Source organism: Amblyomma americanum, chromosome 1 (assembly GCF_052857255.1).
Source record: "Amblyomma americanum isolate KBUSLIRL-KWMA chromosome 1, ASM5285725v1, whole genome shotgun sequence".
NCBI classification, from domain to species: domain Eukaryota; kingdom Metazoa; phylum Arthropoda; class Arachnida; order Ixodida; family Ixodidae; genus Amblyomma; species Amblyomma americanum.
Window position 1 is genome coordinate 169,258,050 of NC_135497.1, and position 23,893 is coordinate 169,281,942.

A 23,893-nucleotide genomic window follows, 5' to 3' on the forward strand; every position below is an offset into this window, starting at 1 on the left:
TACACCGGTGCGACCCTCGAGCCGCAGGGTTCTTTATTGAACGCGAATAAATAAATAGCAGCGGCCTCAGTGCCAGCTGGCTCGGCAGTGGTCGGGCGGCGGCAGGCCGAAGATCCCCCATGAACTGGAGCACCTGGACGAGCAACGCGGCTGTAGCGGCTCCCGGGTCGGCGTCCACGAACCTCGGCTTTCAGCGGCACGGCCCTCTGCGAGAACGACTTGACTTCACCAGGGCCCTGTGACTCCTTGATGCAGATCTTCATGTTCTACCACGAACGCCCCGTGATAGATGCCCGGTCGCGACGTCAACATCGCACACCGGGATGCACCCCATAAAGACTCACGAGTGAACGCGAGCGGTGCCCCGAGCTTGTAACGACGCTAGACGCCACAAACGAACCAAGCACAGGGTGCCAGATGAGTGCTTCTATAAAGACATATCAACGTGACTGTGCCTCTTTTCCAATTAACCAGACAATGCATAAAAAGGAAGCACAAAGGAAAAATAAAACAAATCTTTGGCAGCAGATGCTTTAAAAACTGAACAGTGCAACATCAACAAAAGCTGCAACTATTTTTATGGCTTGTTACCAAGGGTCAACCTGAACTGCCTGTACCGAATTTCAAAGATATCCAACTCCTCGGTATCCAGTACTCTAAAAGATTTTACTCCCATTTATACCTCATTACTGCAAATTCAAAGAAACTAATGCCTGCCATTTCTGTACTGCATTCCAATAATGCAGCTTTGTAAATGTATGGCCAGTGTGCACACAGGGTTTCAAGTGAGGAACAGTTTGAGAAAGTTTGAGCCCACCCTGAATTCTTACTCTAGAGGTGAAGTGACAAAATGGTGTTGTCTATCCTTTCAACTGTATCCCGGCAACAAGTTACGCCTAAGTGAATGGCAAAAATCAATTTGCTTTAAAGATGAAGCAGTTCCTGGGAATTCAGATATACTAACCTCATCCGAGCTCTTTAGCGTGCCTATTAAGCATAGGTCACTGGCGACCCACAGAAATCCTGTGCTATATCAAAGCTTCTAATGCACTTTACAACTAGTCCTGCCACCAGTTATACATCCAAAAAAATAAACTTTGGTTTTTGAATATAATTAACTTTTTGCCACAAGGCAATTTTGATGCGGTTCAAAAAGGCATGGTGTGCAACTTTACTTAGTGAGCATGTGAAACTTCCTCACAGCCAGGTCTTTCTGAGAATGCTACTAGGTATCACGACTACTGGGTGTGGAGCAACGAGCCAGGATGATGCCATATAATCTGAGTTTAGTTTGGGCGAACAAAATCCCAAAAAGGCTAGCAGAGAACATCAACTGCTGCAAATCAGGAGGCTTCATTTTCTGCCTGCAGTTCGTTAACTGGTCTTTCAAAATGTTGCATGGATGTTGACAGTATTATGGTCGTTACTATGTGTACGTAATGGAGCCAAGACTAGCTGGAGCCTGCACGGGACAAAACCTTTTGCCCAGAAATAGTTCCTGTATCTTACGATGATACTATGCTGTGAAGACAATGGTGCCATAATGTCAAGCCAAACAGCTCACAAAAGCAATCAATTTTTTCAGGTGGATGATTTTTCACACTAAAAGGAATAGGTTTTGAGCCAGGACGAGTAAGTATGCCTGGATGGATATCCCAAGCAAGCAAGCCGTCACTTTGGGATAAATAAAAAATGTGCTCATGCAGACGCATCATCCATTGGCTTGTTCATTTACATGGGCATTCAATCTCCTATGATTGCATCTCTACTGGAGTGAAGCCAGCTTACTTTCTGGTCTTGTTATTCCCAGGATAATATCAAGGAGGCATTTTTCTTATTCAGGCTAATATCCAGGAGCGCAAACAGACTAAGCTAAAGCTATTTTTATGTATCCCTGTCAGTCACTAATATTTGAAACATTCTGTGCACATTATACATTGCAGCCAATCTTTTTCTCTTGTGATACACACATATAATCCAAATTTCTGCAGTTATACACACTAAACTTTTATATATCAATTTTTCTTGTGCACTACAATTTCATAACAATTAATTCAGCTTCTACTGTTCAGTAGCACACATACATAAACTTCTATTCAAAAATGTTTTTGCAAAGACTCTATATAGAAAAAATTTTTTGTACTGCATCCAAGAAACAGTTTATATAGGGTACCAAACATTTTTGTAGCTCAAATGGTTTACAAACTAGAGCACTGGAATTCCCAAATTCCCAAGTACAGCAGCCAAGAAAAGAAGAAACATTTTGTGTCCCTCAAACTTTCTAAATAATGCAATTTTATGCTATAACCTTATATCATGAGTATTTGACATAATTTTCTACCAATTTTATTGCTGAAAAATAAAATTGCAATGTAGAGCCAAAGATTTCTATATTAGGAACACATTACAAAATAAAGTATGTTCAATTGCTTCATTTTTATGCATTGTACATTAGGTAATTCCAAACAACAATTAAAAGCACCACCTAAACCAACCATTTCTCACAAGATAAAAGAGTTGAAGCATATTATCAGTAAATATTACTGTCAAACCATGTGCAAAACTGCATTTCAAAGATTAGTGCTCAGTCCCAAAACCTTTTCATTATATAGAGATTTTTTTTCTACTGAGAACGCAGGCTTCAGTCAAATTGCAAGTACACTGTAGTCCATTCACAAGTAACAGATGATCCTTTCAGAATACTCAGACTTCATTAGCAAAGAATTTATGCACTACTGTGATCCTACACCAACCACATTGATGCTGGGAGTGCTGAGTGCTCACATTGCACTTTTCCTATTTAGCATGTTCAAAACATTTCAGGCAAAAAAAGCTTTGCGTGCATTTTTTTCAAAAGAAACTTCTTGTATGTACATCTTTCCGTTACAAGATGCCACACTTGCACTGTTGTACATACGCAGTGGGCCACACCAAAGAGAAGATCACACTTTTTGGCATTTCCAACCTAAGTTTTCTCCAGAAAAGCACACACACTAGTTTTTCCCAATCAATGGTGGAATTATAGATCTATGCCAATGTGAGAAATTAAATGGTAATCCCCACGCTTCATGTTCTTTCCCCGTCACCCATGCAAGGCATAAAAGCTGTATTCATTCATATCTGACAAACATCTGATGTGATAATGCTGTCAGAGATATGTACTTCTGCTTTTGTGGGCTACTTCTTTCAAATTAAGCTCACAGTGTGCTAACTCTTTCGTTACCACGCCACTGTGCATCGATCAATGGTGATCGACAGATCTGAAGACAATTTCAGTGCTACCGGGGCCACTGTGGACTTGACGCAACATCTGTAGGTTGTTTAGACACTACTTTCACTTTTTGCATAGTTTGCACTTTTCCCGCACGGCGCTAATTTCTGAAACGCCCTTGAAGAGGAGGTTCCAGCGCAGTGTTCTTGCAGCCCAGAATCTGCCACGGAGACAGTGTGCACTCAGAAAAAAAACCACTTTGTGGGATTCTGCTGCAAATTTTTTCGATGCATCCAGCAGCAGGGACTGACAATGATATTGCTTCACTAAATTTTAATTCTGATGAATAAACTGTGCAACCTAAGCACGAAACATGCACACCTCTCAACCCACAAACTTCGTTTCCCGCTTCGTCTGTTTGTTCCTTCCTGGAGCCGGTTTACGCATCGCACTGATGTTATGAACAATATTTTTGGTTTCTGTAGTGTCTTGACATCAAATGGGCAAGACTTACTTCCGTCTACCATAAAAAAGAACCAAGTTCAGGCTCAGTACATATCAGAGCACCGACCTAGGATTGATGCTCCGTAGTAGCCCGAAGCTCTTCACGAAAGCTCTGGACGTCTTCCGACCATTGGTCGGCAGACTCCCTAATGAGTCGACTCACTCAGGTTCACATTCAAGCCATGATCTTAGTGGTGAATGAGTCCAGACTCACATTCAGATCATGATATGAGTTGTGAGTGGGTCCAAACTCATTCAAATCATGATCCAAGTCAAGGCTCACATCATGGTCTGTGTTTTCGCAACGACGGTGTATGCTTAGCTTTTTCTTCCCTCCTTGTTTGCTTAAAGTGGAAGAGAGGAAAGATTTCTGCCATAACCAAGGACGCTTGAGGGCGAGGCAGCTTGGCGACACCTGAGGAGACTGAAGAATAAGACTCCGCAGAAGCAAGGAAGACTGTTTTGTTCATTTTCCTTTGCTAATTTACGTGGGTGCGGTAACCAGCCACGTGGCAATGTGCCGGAAGCTTCGACAGAGTTTAACAAGTCACTGCATGGAGGGGATCCTTTTTGTGCGTCGTTGGCTCGGAGGCATGCCACTAGGGCACTTCAGTGAGCTCATGTGTGTCTTTAGTCTAAACGAAAGCGCGAGCCCAAATGAGTCAAGTCGAAATGAGTGAGTCCAGATGGATCACGAGTCAAAGTGAGTTGTATGTCGTTAACGAGTGGCTGATCCTGGATGAGGTGAGAGTCAGAAGTCTAAATGAGTTGAGCCTAAATGAGCGAGTTCATGAGCTCGAGTCAGCCTGGGCTTGTACGAGTGAGTTTGAGTGAGCCCATAGGCTGACTAAACTTTTGTGAGTGAGCCTGTCAGTGTGATTTTGCTGTGGTATGCTGATCGTAAATCATATGATATGTCTTCTAATACCCCTGCTACACGGGCATTTCGAATGCCTTCCAACCGAATGTCATTCGACTAGACTGCCAAACCTACACTGCTACACGAAGGCTTTCAACGGCATTTGGTTCAGATGACCTTCGAGCCGACGGAGCTCCGCACCTTCGAAACGCGAACACAGCCCAAACTGACCAATAGCCGTCGCTGCCGCCGCCCCTTCGCCCCGCCCAAAGCCACGCGACTGCTTTCTGTTCTGTGGCTGTTCATTTTGATACCCACTGCTTGCTTTTTTCTGCTGTTCGTTTAGCAAACAGCTTCTGTATAATAGTGCACCAGTGAACATTAACCACGTGAAAAAGAAATTTTCCTATTCCCCGAGGTGCTCCGATGAAGACGACTGGACTCAGTATTGTTTACATCGCTATGTAGGAACAGCTAGTGCCCGTCTGCATGACATAAAACCCAATCTGCGCTTTAGTTCTATTAAATACAGTCGACTGAAAATTAAGACGTTAGATTTTTCGGACATGCTTGATTATTTGGACTTTTTCGCGGCACCGCGACATGGCCCATAGAGCCAATGTATAAGAGCGCCTGAAATTTCGAACGCACCGCAACTGACTGCTCGATTTTTCGGACCTTGATCGCACTCGCTGCCAGTACCCAAGTCGCCATATAAGCTGCCAGTACCCAAGTCGCCACATATTGTTTGTGAGAACAAAATCTTCGATTGTTTGCCCCCTAGAGTCGCAGCGCTCGCTTCCCCAAAAAGGGGAGTGAGAGTTAAAGTCTCCAACTAGCAGATATGGCTCTGGAAGTTCATCTATCAGTTCTTGTAGATCATAGACTGTTAATGTAAAATGTGGAGGAGTGTATACGGAACAGATTGTTAGTGTTTTATAGCTGACGATGCTGACTGCAACCGCCTCAAGTTTTGTATTGAGCTTGATTTCTTGAGTAGGGATGCCGCTTTGAACGACAATGGCGACGCCTCCCTACAGTCGATTTGCCTGCTCTCGATCGTGTCTAAAAGTTTTATAATGTTTTAGGATATGCACATGTTGTGGACCAAGACTGGTCTCCTGAAGACACAAAACTATGGGTAACATTGTCCCTAAAATATGTGTTATGTCCCTGCAAATCCACAAAAGTCCTCTACAATTCCACTGAATTAAAAAAGCCATGCTTGTTTTTGAGAGGAAATGAAAGGGGTGTTACTTAGATGGTGGGCCTGTTATGAGGGGCCTGTCTTTTTTCCGCTCAAGAGAGCTGTTCCACCGCTGCAAAGTGGGCGGACTGGGATTTACATCCATCACCTCGCCAGAGGTGCTGGAGGACCGCGCAGCCGCGGTTGTGTTAGTTTCAGGCCTCTCCTGACGGGAGGAGGTCCTGCAGGATGGTGACCCACGGACCGGCACTCCCTGCTTTGGCAATGACAGGGCAGCTTTCGCTAATTCTGCCTGGGGCGTGGATGGCCCTGCCATAGGCTCTGTGAAAGCGGCTTTGGCAGGTGCCGGATTGCTGTGTGGTGCTACGCCCATGCGCACGACATCAGCGAAGTTTTGTTTTGCTGTGAAGGAGAATGTGTTTGTAAGCGCAAAACGTCTTCTCGCTTCTTTAAATGAAATGTTTTCCTTTGTTTTTATGGCGATTATCTTTTTTTCTTTCTTCCGGGACAGACACGCCCTGGAGTATGCAGCATGGTCTTCACAGTTTGCACAGCTCGGGGCTGCGTCACATCCGTCAGACTGGTGATCATTCGAAGTACATTTTGCGCAAGTTTTGCGACCGCAGCAATTCTGTGAGCCGTGGCCGAACCTTTGACAATTGAAACATCTGCGAGAGTTGGGTATGTATGGTCTTACATTAACTTTCAAATATCCCACGTCGATTGTGTCGGGCGATGTGCTGGTGTTGAAAGTAAGGATCAAGTGTTTGGTGTCTATTTCCTTATTGTCCTTCCAGATTTTGATTCGGTGGACATCTATGACGTCTTGGTCGGTGAGCCCTTCGAGCATTTCTTTTTCGGTGATGTGAACAAAATCATTTTCTGATATCACGCCTCAGGCAGTGTTATGTGATCGATGGGAAGTCACGGAGACAGGATTTTCCCCTATGGACGTTAGGTTGGAGAGCTTAGAGTGTTGGACATCGTCGCACAGTTCGAGCAATAAATCGCCGCTAGCCATTTTTGAGAGCATATAGCCAATGCCTAATGTTTCTGTCAAGCACATTGACACAAGGAAAGGGGATATTATTCTTGCCTGCTTATCTTGTTCTTCACTATGGATCACGTGATATTTTGGAAAACTTACTTTTCTTTTTTGAAAGAAATCGTCTGCCTCGTTCCGCCCTCTTTTGAGAGAGCGATCTGGTTTTGAAAGGGGGGGAGCCATAAAAAAAAATGTAGTTATTCGGTCATGGTGCCAGCCACCAACAAAGAGAGGGGACAGGAACTTGAAAGCAAGTCCTGCCCACGCCAGCTGTACACCTCAACTATAACAAAATATGACGCAACACAGGGTAGTTGGTCACACAAGGTTAACCCTTGCCGCCAGGAGAAAAGGAAAAACCAAGAAGTGAGTAGGGTATAGGAGAGCTGTGAGAAAGAGATAGGAAAGTGAAAGATGAAGAGGAGGATAGGAAAAGGCGACTGCCGATTCCCTCCCCATGTTTTGGAGCATAAATAGTGTCCTACATTCCAGCAATAAAGCTCGCTGCTCATGCAAATGCATTCCAGTACTTGTTTTGGTGCATAACTGGACAATCAATGTATTTCATTTTCCAATAGAGTCGCACGAATTTAATTCTCAGAATCACCCGCCACAAACTAGCATGCGATAATGGGTCTAGATGTGACTGCTTCATACTCTGCCCGTGTGGTGGGGCGCAATGACAGCTCATTCTAGCGCCCATTCGGTAATTCGAACTTCGCTTAATTCGAACCATTTTCCGGTCCCCTTCGAGTTCGAATTAACGAGCTTGTACTGTACGGTCATATGCCGATGTTGACCACGATGGTGTCGTTGTGGAACTAGTGTGAATGCAGTGACCGCCGTCATCGTCGTCGTGTACTGAAAACGAGCTGAAGCTTTCGAATGAGTTTGGAAAGTGTCGTGTAGCACCACGGAAGCCCGTTGAGTCCGAATGCCATTCGACTCAGATGTCACTCGAACATACCCATGTAGCACAGGTATAAAATAGTTTCTTGTAAAACCAAAGCATTCTGCAGCATTTTCAAGTATTTCATTACCTTTTTCAATCTTCATGTCAGTTGATCATCACAAATGTTATGGTGGACACACTTTGTGTTTCTGGAATTTTCTTTCGGCTTCTTCAAAAGCATTCTTAACTCGAACTAATAATGTTGAAAAGTACATTTATCAGGCTATATTTTTATACATTACATTTTACTTAGCAAACGGCCATTTTTCATGAGTGAGAAAAAGCTTTGTAGCTCAAAAAGTTTGAGTTATATTTCAAAACCTTTAGTGGCTAGTTTATAAACAAATTCCAAACATTTTGCACTTTCCAGAATGTTCTTAATACTTTTTCTCCAAAAGATATCTTGTCAATACAACTTTTTTCTTAATTTTCTACTTTCTTGTGTGTTTGCCAATTTTTTCTGCAATATTTACACCATGTAAATGTGTTGAAATAAATGTGTTCGGAAAGTACATTCCACTGCCATGAATTTTGCATTTCTTTTGCACTTCATGTATTTTGCAGGAATAAATTCTGTCTGAGACCTATCAAAAACAGTAATTTTTCCCATGGTAACGAAAGAGTTAAGGAAGAAATTATCGTATTTACTCACACAATTTGAGCACTCTTCCTAGAAGTAAGGCTTCAAAAATGGGGTGCACAAATTACACGGAGATTTCGTGAACATGTCCTAAAAGACCCTACAACAAAGGTCATAATGCTGAATGTGCCATATATGTACGATTGTAATTCAACCCATTTTTCAAAAATTGAAAATCCGAAGTGGGGGGGGGGGGTCGACTAAAAATCGAAAACAAAGCATCGCACCCACCATAAATAAAGGCGAGACAAATGAGATATCAGGCATGCTACAGCATAGTTGCATTTTTGCTGCGCGGCTCCGTCGCATCGCTCTTAGTGCTGGCCTTGAGCAGCTGCTACATCAACGCGCAGAACCGGCATCCCCACCCCACGCGAGGCGGCCGATGGTGGCAGTCGAGTTTCTCTTTGGCTATGACGCATTCAAGTACTGCCGGCCGCGTTTCACAAGTTTTAATGACGTGCGTCATTCGTCATTTGTGCTCTGGGTACGGTGAATGATCAGCGCTCGTTCAGGGCTACATTCAAATGGCTGTCATTCTTCACGCTCAAGAAACGAACTGCATGCCGGGCCGCAAGTTCAACGTTCGCAATGGGTGATATAGGTGTGGCAGCTGCAGCGAGGCAAAATTTTCAGCTGTTCCACACAATGTCGTGATGTGGCTGTTTGCGAAGTGTGGGATTTCACTGCACAATGATGTTAGAGCGATGAGCTGTGGAATCGCAGCAGCTATCACGACGGCAGTGCTAGTGAGGTTGATGGCGCAAGTGTGGACGAGTAGTCCAGTTACTAATATATTTTCATTTTGGAATGTGCCCACGGGCGCTCCCTTGCATGACAGCCGATAGCGGCTGGCGATAACCAGAGGACGCAGGATAGTGCTATTGGGTTCTGTTATTAAATGCCAAGTGTAAACGACCTCCAAGTTTTTTTGTTTTTGTTTTTTTTTTCAGAAATGAGATGTGGAGGGCCGACTTACAATCGCGTAAATACGGTAATATGGCATACTGCCGCTTATAAGTCGACTCCGCAACTCTCGCGCCCCTTTTTTGCCAGAAAAAGCTGACTCCAAATATAAGCTTTCAAAGAAAAACTGAGCCCACAAAAAGCACAAAACTGAAACAGGTGCAGACTTTGCTAAAGTTACTTTTCAAGTTTTTCAAGCACGAGAAAAAGACTGGTAAGAGTTGACGAAAGGCTGGCTAAAATGCTGATGGCACATTTGGCAAAAATGTTCAGTTTCCATGAAAGTCTGCTCTGAGCTCTAAAGAGGAGGCATTAAACTAAAACCAGTAAAGCTGTTCTTGGAAACACCTTCTACAGGCTGCATCCACTGCATGCAATCCACAAGTGCATCTCCGGTCTTCCACTTTTTTCTCCAGCATTTCATGCACATTATTCGGGGAAAGCAGAAAGTTTTCAAAATAATAGGCCCTTATTCCAATTCGTGCCAGCTTCTATTTCATGCCCTTTACCCTTTAAAGCCCGAATTATGAAGGAATCAAAGAAAAAAAATTACCTCAACATTATGCTAGCTAATGTACCCACATTCAAAAACCAATATGAAAATTTTGTTAGTGTCACTAAATTTCTAGAAATCAGCATGTCACCAATCAGCAACAAACAGCATTTGGTCCACTTCATGCAGATGGTCCGAGTTGTGTGAAAAACCAACCCCAAGGCCTCAAACCAACTCAAATGCCCAGGGATAGTAGATAGCTTTTTATCTAACAAATGTCTTGCTATTTTTCCTGCAAAAGTTGACAGAAAATGAGAGATGCGGAGTTGAATGCTGGCTGGAAGTCACACATTCATGTCCCCTTTTTCTTCACACAGCTTCCTCACAGTCACACTATACATTCTGATTGGAAAGCGCTGGCTACTTACATTACAAATCTATTACAAATTATTACAAACCTACTCCACCTTGGGGGATTCCCCTAAACATTTGACCAATACTGAGAACATATTGACATTAGAACTTTATATCTTCGTCAGACCCAAGCAAAACTTCAGCCTGTCAGCATTAATCCTAATACACATCCAAGTTTTGCAGGTCCTGTGAATGTACACACGAAATCTGGCAGCTTTAAGTTCAACAGTCCTTCCTCCTTCCCTAATGAGGTTCCTGCTCTCTGCTATGGGCCTCTGGGCTTAAAAAACGTGAATGTTTCATAGCGTACATTTAGTTAAACACATGAATGACAGAGTAGATATTTAAATCAAAATTACAAGAAATCTCAAGAAAAAGCATGAGCAACTTTGCTGCTGTTTGGTCACTGGGGGCAGGAATCCAATTTGGACAAATTCACCAACTTGAGAGGCTGCTCAGAGCACCCCTATCCTTTTACAATTTTTGAAAAACTGACTATGTGGGAGCACAGTGAGTGCCCTCTGACTTCCAATCACACTTAGGCTGCAGGAGTGATGAGTTTTTTAGGAATTCCGTAAAAGACAAATGCACATTGTAATGGACACCAGGTCTGATGAGAATACGCAGCCTCCAAGTTGTAATGAGTATGTGGCATGCAAACGATACGTCAAGAATTTGCGACAATGAGATTTAATGGGTCAAATTCAACATTTACCCATGCATCCCTTTTCATCAGCCTCTTCCCTTCTACACCATAAAGTTATCAACTGTGAAAAATCTCGCGAGTGGTGAGGAGAGTTTGGGAGAAAATGGTGGACATTTATCACTCCTCAGCAGAGCAATCATTTAGCTTTTTGGCCATATACAATATGAGCAGTTTACAGTATCAAGAAGTGCTTCCAAGGGGCTTTTTCCTTGTACACAGTCAAAAGAAAGTAACTGTTTGGTTAGCATACCGACGGAAGTGGTAAAAATCCAAGGCACCCAAGCCTATCTACCACGACCTAGCAGACACTACTTTCTTGATATGACATCTGCATAAGCAGACAAGTAAAGACAAATGCAAAGTTTATAAATGAAACCGTTTGCTTAGAGTACTGCCGTAGTACAGCTTGATGCCTTGCATAGCTGCAGCACTTTTCCCAACAAAAAAAATGTGGAATGAAAGGTGCCAAGTTGCGTTAATTTACTTTGAAATCCAACTTCATCATTGATTTTTCGTCACTGCAACTGCAACTTCATCACAACTTTTCGTCTGGCCCTAGGCCAGGGGAAGGGTTTTTTTTTGCGTTTAACTGCTCGGATGAAAAAAGCCTCAAACTTAGCGCATTGCATTTATCTGGACAGAAAAAAAGAAAAACTCACGTGCTTGACGGCCACGGTAGACTTGTCTAGAGCGGCTCACCGGTTGAGACCCATCACAACAAGGCCAATCCAAGCAGCTGCAACCAGCCGAAACAAATGTCATAAAATACAGAGCCGTGCTTGCAAATCAAATATAAATATGAACAACATACTTTCAAAATAATAGGCACGCTCCTGCATTATACAAAGCTCCTTTTAGAGTATTCTCATTTTTGCATGTGGTTAACATTATTTACCACAGAACATGAGCACTGTTCTAAAAAGGCAAATTTTTATAATTACACAACACAGGAAACTCGCAACCCTTCTAAATGTGTTTTCTGCAGCATGCCACTGTAAAGCCTTGATACTAATATGCATCAGTATGCAATAATTTGGCATCTTAGAAGGGTGAGGGCATATTTGGAATCATTTAAAAAGAATAGCTTGGCAATTATGTTAAAAAGTATGAAAAAAGGAAACAAAAGGGATGTCTGGACATTGGAGCAAAGCATACACAAAAAAGTACATAAGCACGGCACACCATTTACGAAAAAAAATCAAGATGCACAGGTGTCAATAGTAGATCAGCCTTGGCTGGATGACTATGTCCTATTACAAGCTCTGCTCAATTAATGAGGTAAGTAAGGTGTTGAATGAAGCTAGAAGTGAATGCAATCGCTCAGAAATCAGCATCCCCAAGAAAGGACGGCCATCCTGGCAGTTCACATTATTATAGGTAGAATACTTGCTCGAGGCTAGATGGTCCATTCGAAGGTTAAAATATTTGTAGCACGTAAGTCAAACATGAGCACTGGCTCCTTACTTAATGGAATATCACCACATCAAGCAAAAGGTTAAAAAACACTTATCATAGATAACCAGTTCAAAAGACCAATTCTTTGTCTGATAAGGAAACAGGGCATGATTGCGACCTTCAAGTCAGTCTCCCTGATAAAATAAGCTCTCTTCCTGTTTTTATTTTTGCTTGCTCTCTTCAGAAACATTGTTAAGCTGAACTGAACGGGCAAGCACCCGCTGAAGCTGAGCACCCGCATACCTTACGGTGGAGAGCAAGGTTGAACCCTCATACAATTCCATAGGTAAGGAACGTTCCCATGAACAATCAATTTCTTTCAGTCTGTCTGATGTACATATGCTCACAGCTTAACAGTATCAGATAAACAATGTTTGTCGCACATTCCAGATACCTTGTGGCATGTTTTGTTTTAGTACAGCTTTGGGCTAATCTTTATCAACATCGGAAAGAACTTTCAAAGCTTGCACGAGGTGGAAAAGGTAATGGTCAACTCACCTGCTGGATATACTTTTTACATTCTAAGAGAGGTTATGGATGTTAGGGATCACCTGCACTTTCTTCTGGTTATCAAATGCCTTTCTTGGCTTGTCTTACTGAACTTCTGCAGGAGGCTCTCACACATACCTGCGATCACATCAGATCGAAACCCAGCTTTTCTTCGTTTTTCAACCTGAACTTTAAAACTTTCAGCCGACCTGTGTTAGCAAGAGTTTTGGTCTGCACAAGATAAGATATGAAGGTGATGCTTATAAAAGGACTATTCAAAGGAAATGGTGCACTGCGCCAAAAACCTAAATATGATACACGGAACAATGAGAACTATTAAACTGTTTTCCCAGAAGCATAAACATTCAGCCCTTACTATTGCAAGGGGACTGAAGCTCTGGGCCCAAGCCAGGGGCACATATTTCCTCAGCCCCTTTTTGGCTAACGTCGCTTTGATGTCAGTCAGCTCTTTTTGATTGACGTCACTTTTGATAGATGTGTTACGATTTGATTTGACGTTGCTTTGCGCCCTACCTCAAGCGCAAGGTTTTCGAATGGTGCAAGAAATGGCTCAAATTAGCCAAGCCACAGAGGCAAGGATACGTGCATTTTCGAAATTCTAAAAACTGATACGGCTATTATTAACAGCCGGTTACACATCTCTAATTGCAATCAAGCACCTATCTGTGATAGTTAAAAGTTAACTATTAGAATATAGTTAATTGCTTTACTAGTTAACATAATTCACCTGTTTTTTGACATCCACCAACACTGGTATTATTATGCCACAAAAAGCTCTACTAGTTAACCTAATTCGCCTGTTTTTTTACCCCCAACAGCACTAGTATTATTATTCCGCAAAAAGCTTCCCTTTACCTGAAAAACCCCGATTTTAAAAATTAGAGGCCGTCTTCCCTGAAACACCTGGTATGTACTCAAGTGAAACTTTTCAAACCGGGTACTTCAGAGAATCTTAAAAATCCCACTTCATGTGCACTCTACAATTCTAATGGCAAGAGTAATGCTGCAACTGGTGTAGCTATAGACTGTAGACTTTTTCCAGGCAAATGGCATCAGCATTGCCATCATATGGTGCAGCCAATAACTGTGGCGTGCACCTACTAAGCGAAGAGAACAGTGTCCTGAACCTTAGCCAAAACAGGCACATGAATCTGGGTGAGGACGCTTCCAAGAACAAACCCTTTTGAGGTCATGTGATCCACCTGAGCCTTGGAGTGGACATGCTTATGATGGGGACAGAAGGCTCTTCTGGTAAAGTTATCACTGCCGCTTCACCCTGCTATAACTGATATATAACATCTGCTACAACAAGATAATATCTGCATGCTGACACAAGTAGTTCTGCCCACCAACAAACAAGGCAGTCTTGACTGTGGGCACTTAGTACCTAAGAATTCAGGCATACAATATCTGGCAATTTATCGACTGCTGAATGAGCAGCCAGTCAACCTTCTTCAGCTCTTATCTCTGGCAACCCATGGATGCTTAGTAAGTACGAACTGGAATCGAAATCGAAGAACTTAGCTGTTTAGGCAGTGCAGGAGATAGTGTTAAGATTCACCCAAAAATTATTTGTCATTGTCGCCAATGAAGTGAACAAGCTTTTGTCAGGGAAGGAAGACAGGAAACAGCATGCCTTCATAAATAATGAAAATAAAACAGATTGTGCAACAGACGGTCCAACCCCAGCTATGCCTGCACTTGCCACAGCCGTACTACTGTGCAGCAGTACCCAATCTTCTATACACAAAAATAAAAGCACTTCTAGCGCAGCTGTGTTGGCAAGATCTTGTTGCTATTCAAAGAATGACTCAGTTGGAGGCAGTACATGCCTCTAAAGAGAGCAAGGTTTGACATCAAGTCATTCTTGCTATGAGAGTCTGAAAGTGGCTATATTTGAAGCTCAGTAATATACACGTGGAAAGGCACGAACCTGAAGACCTTGTCAGTAAGAATAGAAACCATCGCACCGGCACTGAAAGTTTTATTGAACCTTGCGGAGCCCCTCCTAGACAAAGGCTACTGCATCACAACAAACAACTATTACACATCCCCAGAACTGATTGACCTCTTGCTCAAGAGATCTACCGGTATGCCTTTCAAAGGGGGCAAGTGTTTGACTGTACAGTGGATGGAAAGAAAACTGGTAACTGTTTTATCAACTGTACACAATGCTGAAATGGTGCCATTTACTGAAAAGATGGGCAAACAAACCATGAAGCCATAGGTTCTTGTGGATTACAACCATACAATAGGAGGAGTCTACACGGCAGATCAGATGCTGTCCAGCTACTCAGTGCCATGGAAGTGAAAGAAGATCTCATACAAGAAGATCTTCCAACACTTACTGGATGAGGTGACTTACAATTCATTCGTCCTCTATCAGAAAGGAGGAGGCAAAGCACCTCGTCTGGAGTACCAGCTGCAATTTGTTGAGGAGGTCATCAGCAAGTACTCAAATACTAAGAACCAAGAAGATACGAACGAAGCGGTAAGAAGTGAAAAAGTGGAAGAAGCAAAACGAAGAAGTGGTACCAAGAAGAAAGGGCAGCCAGGACGTCCCCTATACATGAAGTGGTTTGCTGAGGGCCACTTTCCGTCGCAAATCCCACCAACAGAGAAGCAACAACTGACAAACCACTGTGTAGTCTGCTACACAGCGAGATGACATCTGCAAGGAAACCGGGATCTGGCGCAGGTGGTGCCAGAAGGCCCTCTACGCACTACCATGCTTTGAACGTTATCACATGAATGGTAGTCTAGTTTCAAGGGAACTATGGATCAATAGTGTATTTTGTGCACGGCAATTCAAAGCCAACCTTTACTTTCTGTAGTTTCAGGAATTTGTTTCAGAATACACCTCAAAGGCCCCACGTATGGGGTATTACATGAGGGAGCAAGAAATGACCAATAAAACATTATCATCTGCCATAAAATGTTCTCGCACTCACAAATATTTTTCTGTTTTAAACATGTTACTAGCACTTCACATCATAAAAAAAATTGGCAATTTTGGAACAATATTTTTGTTTAATGAGCCCTTAAGAGGTTAAACTTAAGACTGCACAGCAAACTGCATCAGTCACACAAATCAGGCAGTTTATCAGCATTTGGCACTCTCTATGAAAAAAAAAGCAAACTTTGAATATGTCATTAGTACAAAAGCACGATTGTTCTCAGGAAGATTTATGCCACTTTTAGTATCATCTGCGAATGCAAAGTACAACTTATACCATTTATAACTCTCCCTATGTCCCCAGAAATATACAGCACAAACAGCTGTAAAGAAAAACTTTCTGGCCTCTTCTGGAGTGAACAAGCAACAGCAATAGCAGCACTTTTGCACCTAACCCCCTTGCCCCTCTGAGTGCACCCGCTATGGCACCGACCTTAGCAAAATGACTGCAGGCAACATATTCAAGAGAGTGACTACTCTTGAGCGCAAATATCTCTTGCACCACTGCGATGGTTCAGTGGTTACAGTGCTCGGCTGCTGACCCAAAAGACACGGGTTTGATCCTGGCCGTAGCGGTCACATTTCGATGGAGGCGAAGTTCTAGAGGCCCATGTGCTGTGCGATGTCAGTGCACGTTAAACAACCCCCAGTGGTCGAAATTATCTGGAGTCCCCCACTACGGCATCCCTCGTAGCATGTGCCACTTTGCGACATTAAATCCCATAAACCAAACCACATATCTGTTGCGGATCAGGTCCAGCATTCTTCTTGGGTAGCAGATGAACGGTGATGTTCTTGGTTACAATATATGAAGCATACATCGATCCCATTTAACTCGAAGAAAGTCCTTCATACAACTATCACCATCAAAACATCATTTCAAATGATCTGCCACATAGCAAAATAGATATCGGTTGAAATTAGTGACAGCTACCACAAGAAAAGTGTGGAAAACATTTAAAGAGAAGAAACACAGATGCTTTGACAAACATTTATAATACACGAGCCAAACGTGAGCCAAACATTCCATTTAATCCTTCCTCATTAAGCTATAAGAGGAGCAAAAGTTATACCAATGAAGCCATCCTATTTCCTTCCATAGAAATATGTAGTTATGACAGCTTAATTTAGCTTACCTGCCAACCAAAGAGGAGTCATACGAGTGTGGGCGTCGCAACCGAGTACGCACCTGAACAAAGATTCAATCAGTTAACTTATGCTGATCAAGACAGTAGGTTTACGTGGTAATGCATATCTTATTTTGAGGTGTAGCTTAGCACTGAACACGACCAAATAGAGTAGCAATGCTGCACAGAAGTCTACATGCCATTTATGCACACTTTAAACTTCGTAAAACATGAAAGGCACACTTACAGCTTTTTCACACGTGATGTGCTGAAATAAAGTACAGATAATGTTAGTGAAGCTGTTTGTAAGTATTGATTAAAGAACAGTCTTAGTAGTACATGAATATAATGCACTTGGAAACTACTGTGCAACAGGAACAATAATGGTAAAAGACAAGGTTTTTTTTCTACCTCACAAATGCACAGTTAACGACAGCCATTCTATACTCCGTTTCATACATCAGGTGCAATGCTGTGAAAGGTACAGAAGTAGTCCGTACGCAAAAATAAAGGGAGGCGTGTTACTCCGCGTACTGTCCCAGAGTGGTCTAAGGCACGAGAAAGTGATGGCTAGTCGTCAGCAGCAAGAGTGTATTTAATCAAGCTGATGAGAAATGTGTCATGTAGTATGCCTGCAGGCAAAGCCTTTAATATGTTTCGCTCGCCACAAGGACCTCACTACTTTTCAGTCGCGGATGCAGGCAGCGCAAACAAGAGCACTAGCTTTGACAGCGTTGCACCTGGTGTATGAAACGGAGTATAGGAGGCATTGGATCCATGAGCAAATATGCATTTTCTTCATTGCATGCAGACGCCAGACAACAAAAGTGCTAGCACTGCAAACAATAATTATGCCACACTACTGCAAGTTATTTTGTGCAAGACAAGAGACCTACTATAAAAAGTTATGGCTCCTATGTAAACTAGACCTTTAAATCTACTATATAACCAGCTTGATCTCTATTTCATGGAAGAATAACTTCCATGAACATATTATGAATTAGCAAAAGCAGATCCATAAGCTATTTATATATCTATACTACACTATTAAATGTAACTATCATAGCCTTACCCACAATTGTGAAATTCCTGCAATAAACACGCACCTTAACATACGCGCATGTGTTTGTACTTGTTTGAATTGCAGAACCAAATTCCACGGCCTAACAAGGCCCCTCCCCAATTTGACCAATGCTGCAGGCAATACTCATTCATCTGCATTCCTCTAGTCACAGATAATGACTGCGTCATGATGAAGCATCATGCAGTCAAATTACCATGCTCCCCCCTGCACCTGACGACGTGCGTGAGGCATACATATGTATGCGCAATGAGCAGGACTGAGGGTAAGCATGCGCTGTGATTTGAGTGCACTGTAAGAATTGTAAGACATAGTTTAGTCTTTATTAGTTATTGTTCCCAGCAGTGCACTATAAAAACAAACCATAAACCTGAAAATAGGATTAACTATAGCCATTCATGTAATCAATGGTATATTTGCGGCAATTGTTCTGAATATAAGGCAAGCTAAGAAGCACAGCTGCAACTTGACAATAGTCTGCAGGGAACTTGACAGAAATTGATATTTTACCAATAGCAGCACAACGGTTAGCATATAATATGCTCCTTTTGCCTACATTAATGCATTATAACATTATATTGGCAAATACCTCAGAAAGAAGAACAGATACTGACAGTACATAAAATATGTGCGACTGCGTCTATCACTCACATTCCACACGGTGTGCACACATAGTTCCATTCCTTCAGATAAAAATCTTCACTGTCAAAGCTATTAATGCATTCCATCTCATTTGCATAGGTCCCCTCACATCAATGTTACCAGCACCCATTTTTGTATCCCCTTCCTTTCTGCATTGTGTCCCAGTCTTACAGAACGGCCAAAAAAAATCTCCAGCACAGCATCCACAAAGCACATCCCAAGTAAATTTGCTTCATTGGAGAGATAGCAGCATACCATTGATAACAAGACACTTCTTGGTTGCTGTCTAGACCTGGCCATATTGGTAATGAGACTGCAATGGGCATGCAGTGCTTCCACTCAAGATGGAAACAAACCGCTGTTCTATACATATCAACATAACAGAGGCACACTGACAATGCTTCAGAGCTACAAAGTATATAACTGCTCTTTGGTTGTGTTGATCCTAGCCTAGTCATGATGTCAGTACAACAGAAGCATAGCTAAGATCTGCTGATTATCAACTACATTGTGCAAACTATGAGTGGTGCACTAGACATAGTTCGTGCCGCAGTCATAGTTGCCGCCATCTTTGAGACCAGAAAAGATGAAAACCTGGGTGTTTTGTTAATCCACCTATCACCAATCAGCTTCCACGTATACTGTGGATGCCAGCTTCTGCACTCAAATATGGTGCCCCTGGCATCACATGCAAACTATCTATAATTGCATCTATGACATCACATGCTTTGAGCCTGCAATGCAATAGTTTAGAATTAATATGTCTGCTAGAGTTTTTGAAATAATTTATTTTATATTACTGTATCAGCAGTCTGAGTAACAAGATTTGATACTCTGACCACACAGCATGCTAAGCAGCAACATTAAGTGCAGCGCCCAGCAAGCTTGCGGTGACGTACCTGTTCAGGGGGCCGTGGCTGCTCAACTGAAGACTTGAAAAAACCAGCGAAAACTGCGAAGTGGTTGCTTTGAGGCAGAGGTTTAGTGAGACCGTAATGCCGCTCCATGAATGCCAGCATCTTCTCAGACGGCTGGTCAATGGCCAGCTGATTTGCAGTCACTTTCTCCGTCTGCGAGACCATTCCAGTGTCAAACCATGACAAGTGGAACACCAGCACTTACCTGGGCCATTCGGTCAAAAAGTCGTCGTCCACAACCTTGTCGCTGCCTACTATGGTGCACATAGAAGTCCAAGACGCAGAGTGGTCGCACCTGACATAGTCGGCTGTGCTCATCCCGTAGGAACAGCTGCTTGAAGCCAACCTTCAGCAGGCCCAGCACGATGGCTCTGAAATTTACCAGTCACCCACAAACGCTGTTCAAGCAATGTAATTACTACTGTTGAGCTACATAGCGATTGCACAGCCCCACTTTAGACAGTGCGAGAACAGCACTTCCGCAAAAAAAAAAAAATGGTAGCTGCAAATATAAACACACGAACACAGATGAACACAGCGCTTTGTTCATCCTTCTTACCTTCTTTGGCCTTGTGCCGTTGCGCTGAAAGCTATAGACTTAAATCTACAATACCAACTAGCCAACCACTAACTCTAGTGAAATAAACATTTGCTTGCCACATAGCATTAAACAGACACGGATGCAAGGAGACAAACAGGACGGGCGCTAACTTACAACTGAACATTTAGTGCATGAAACCAGGCAATATAAGCACTTTCTTAACAGTGAAGAATAGGTAACACTCAAACAACGTTATCGTGGAACAACATTATAGGCTTAGAAGACATGAAATGCATTTCTTTGTCAGATAAAAACACAGAGGCAGCACTGACGCACATATCTTCTTTTTGCGACATTATATTGAACGCCTCTATAATTTCCCTTGTAAGCTGATCTGTGTGGCAGTCAATGATAAGAGGGCTTTTAAAATCTGGATAACAACCAGGGCACTTCTTTGTTTTTCCATCTTTTTCTTTTGCGTTGATGTGGCCAGCAAGATGCCCTTTGACACCATTCCTGACGTCATTGTTGTGTTCTCGCAACCTGTCATTGAGGCACCTGCCTGTCTGCCCTATGTATTTCCAGCCGCATTTCAATAGAATAGAATAGATTATATTCTTTTCACAGGTGACATATCGGCCCTTATGCTTCTTTTTACACTTTTCGGCTTTTTTAGAACGAGGGTTCACGCGATTACACAAGTTTGATAACTTGTCAGGAGCAGAGAACACTAACTGTACTTTCACACGGCTCATTATCCACTTTAGATTGTGGGAAAGGGTGTGGCAATATGGTATAGCAGCCACTTTTTGTTTGTTTTTATTTTTTTTTCTTCTCTGGAATAGGCTCTCTCGGTTCGGCCTTTCCGAAATTAGACATTGTATGCTTCAGCAACTTCTGAGCCACAGAAACTAGAAGATAAGGCGGGTAGCCTGCTCCTTTTAGCCTGGTGCACTGATTAAGAAAACAAGACGCTGTACAATGTGTACACGATTTTTTTAGCGCGTTAGAGAGGCATAAGTTAGCAATGGCACATTTCACTATTTTTGAATGCACTGATTGGTACGGAAGGACATTTTTTGCACCGTGGTTAATAAGACCAGCAGGTGTGATGCGCCTGGAGGTGCAGTTTTATGTCAAGGAATTGAATAGATAGATCTCCTGGCATCTCATGAGTTATGGTTAAGGGAGATAAGGCCGTGCTAAAGCATTTTAGGATTTCTTGCAGTGCCGTGAAAGTTCTGTCTGCTTACACTCGTCAAAACCAAATAGTCGTCTACATACCAAAAAATTTTAACCACAGGGAAACCTCCCAGAATCTGAGCTAACTCTGCCCACTGATGCCAGAAAGATGTCGCTTAAGATTGGAGCGATGCAAGTGCCTATAGGAACTCATATTTTTTGAAGGTATATGGTTCCATCCCAAGAGCAAAACGTCGAGGATAAGTACATTGTTAACAGCTCAAGGAACCCTTGGACTGTTCTCCGCTCCTGACACGTTATCAAACTTGTGTAATCGCGTGAACCCTCGTCCTAAAAAAGCCTAAAAATGTAAAAAGAAGCATAAGGACAGATATGTCACCTGTGAAAAGAATGTAATCTATTCTATTCCGTTAAAATACATAGGGCAGACAGGCAGGTACCTCAATGACAGGTTGCAATAATAATAATAATAATAATAATAATTGGTTTTGGGGGGGAAAGGAAATGGCGCAGTATCTGTCTCATATATCGTTGGACATCTGAACCGCGCCGTAAGGGAAGGGATAAAGGAGGGAGTGAAAGAAGAAAGGAAGAGAGAGGTGCCGTAGTGGAGGGCTCCGGAATAATTTCGACCACCTGGGGATCTTTAACGTGCACTGACATCGCACAGCACATGGGCACCTTAGCGTTTTTCCTCTATAAAAACGCAGCTGCCGCGGTCGGGTTCGAACCCGGGAACTCCGGATCAGTAGTCGAGCACCCTAACCACTGAGCCACCGCGGCGGGGAATGACAGGTTGCAAGAACACAACAATGACGTCAGGAATGGTGTCAAAGGGCATCTTGCTGGCCACATCAACGCAAAATAAAAAGATGGAAAAACAAAGAAGTGCTCTGGTTGTTATCCGGATTTTAAAAGCTCTCTTATCATTGACTGCCACAAAGATCAGCTTACAAAGGAAATTATAGAGGCATTCAATATAATGTCGCAAAAAGAAGATAAGTGTGTCAGTGCTGCCTCCGTGTTTTTATCTGACAATAATAATAATTGGTTTTTGGGTAAAGTAAATGGCACAGTATCTGTCTCGTATATCCTTGGACACCTGAACAGCACCGTAAGGGGATAAAGGAGGGAGTGAAAGAAGAAAGGAAGAAAGAGGTGCAGTAGTGGAGGGCTCGGGAATAATTTTGACCACCTGGGGATCTTTAACGTGCACTGACATCGCACAGCACACGGGCGCCTTAACGTTTTGTCTCCATAAAAACGCAGCCGCCGCGGTCGGGTTCGAATTTTTATCTGACAAAGCAATGCATTTCATGTCTGCTAATTCGTAATGTTGTTCGACAATAACATTGTTTGAGTGTTACCTCTTCTTCACTGTTAGGAAAGTGCTTATAATGCCTGGTTTCATGCAATAAAAGTTCAGTTCTAAGTTAGCGCCCGTCCTGTTTGTCTCCCTGCGTCCGTGTCTGTTTAGCGCTATGTGGCAAGTGAACCGTCACCAACTCGCCCAAGCTTCCACTCTGGGAAATAAACATACTACACGCATAACGAACATCAAATGTTAGGACCTCACCCACGGACGCCTGGCTCGACCAGAACGTAGAGACGGTGGCCCGAGTTTTGCAAACGGTCGCTTGTAGTCACCGGCGCTGGCAGGCCCTGCGCCTGCGGCCAGCCCCGTCCAGGAGTCAAGAGGCAAGTAAGAATACGCACGGGCCACTCACCGCGCAGGATGCTTCGCCCAATGCATCAATGACGAGGCCCAGGCGCTCCTGCACTCTGCCGAGGAGTAAGCAAAGGCGCGTCACACACCCACCCACGCAGCTTTCAACGCATTCGTTGTCACAACCTACGCACTCGTCTGTGGCATATGCAAGTTTCATTTGAAGGTATCTGGGCTGCCACAGAAAAAAAAAAGGTCTTCTATTCTATTTGTTTGCAATAATGGGCATCATCACATGCCGTCAATATTGTTGGAGCTGTCAGTGCGCTTGAGGCTTCATACCCATCTCAACTGGGGCTATAAATGGAATATCTGAAACATAACACTCGCGCTTCAACAATGCTCGATGCAACACCACTCGACTATTCAGCCTACACGGGCACATTGTTCGCAAAAGAACTAGATGGTTACCTCGACGATGAGTGTACAGATATATGCTGCTCGTCGTTGGGCAAGTCCTGTAGTGGCCCGACTTTGGACGCATCTTGCACTTTAAGGCCTTTTTCAATTACATTAAACTCAAATTCCAAAAAGTCTACAGTAAATGGAAATTCCATCCCCGAGAAAAGAGTAAAAACAAGGCATCAGAAACGGCACGAAAGCGCAGAGCCATGCAAGTCTTCTAATGCTCCGCGACGACTGCCGTCCTGCCGTTTGCTGCCTGGTTTGTTTTGGCAGCTACGATGGCTTTCGGCTTTCGCATTGGCTACCTTAACAGCTCTGATTGACTCTAAATGA

General features: G+C 43.0%; 1 protein-coding gene across 2 annotated transcripts; it reads right to left on the minus strand.

Annotated features, from left to right (window-relative positions):
* LOC144114174 (alpha-tubulin N-acetyltransferase 1-like) lies at positions 1-23,842 on the minus strand. Of its 2 annotated transcripts, none has more exons than XM_077647732.1 (9): positions 23,567-23,842; positions 23,157-23,211; positions 23,006-23,091; positions 19,891-20,056; positions 19,668-19,838; positions 17,293-17,313; positions 17,055-17,107; positions 11,657-11,733; positions 1-206 (listed from the first exon to the last, which is right to left on the minus strand). In XM_077647732.1, the coding sequence occupies exons 1-9, from the start codon at positions 23,710-23,712 to the stop codon at positions 67-69; spliced, it is 915 nt and encodes a 304-aa protein (XP_077503858.1). In that variant the 5' UTR covers positions 23,713-23,842; the 3' UTR covers positions 1-66. The 2 variants fall into 2 exon arrangements, with proteins under 2 accessions (XP_077503858.1, XP_077503857.1); XM_077647731.1 differs by having other exon boundaries at positions 23,006-23,097.
* Between the last annotated feature and the right edge of the window lie 51 nt (positions 23,843-23,893).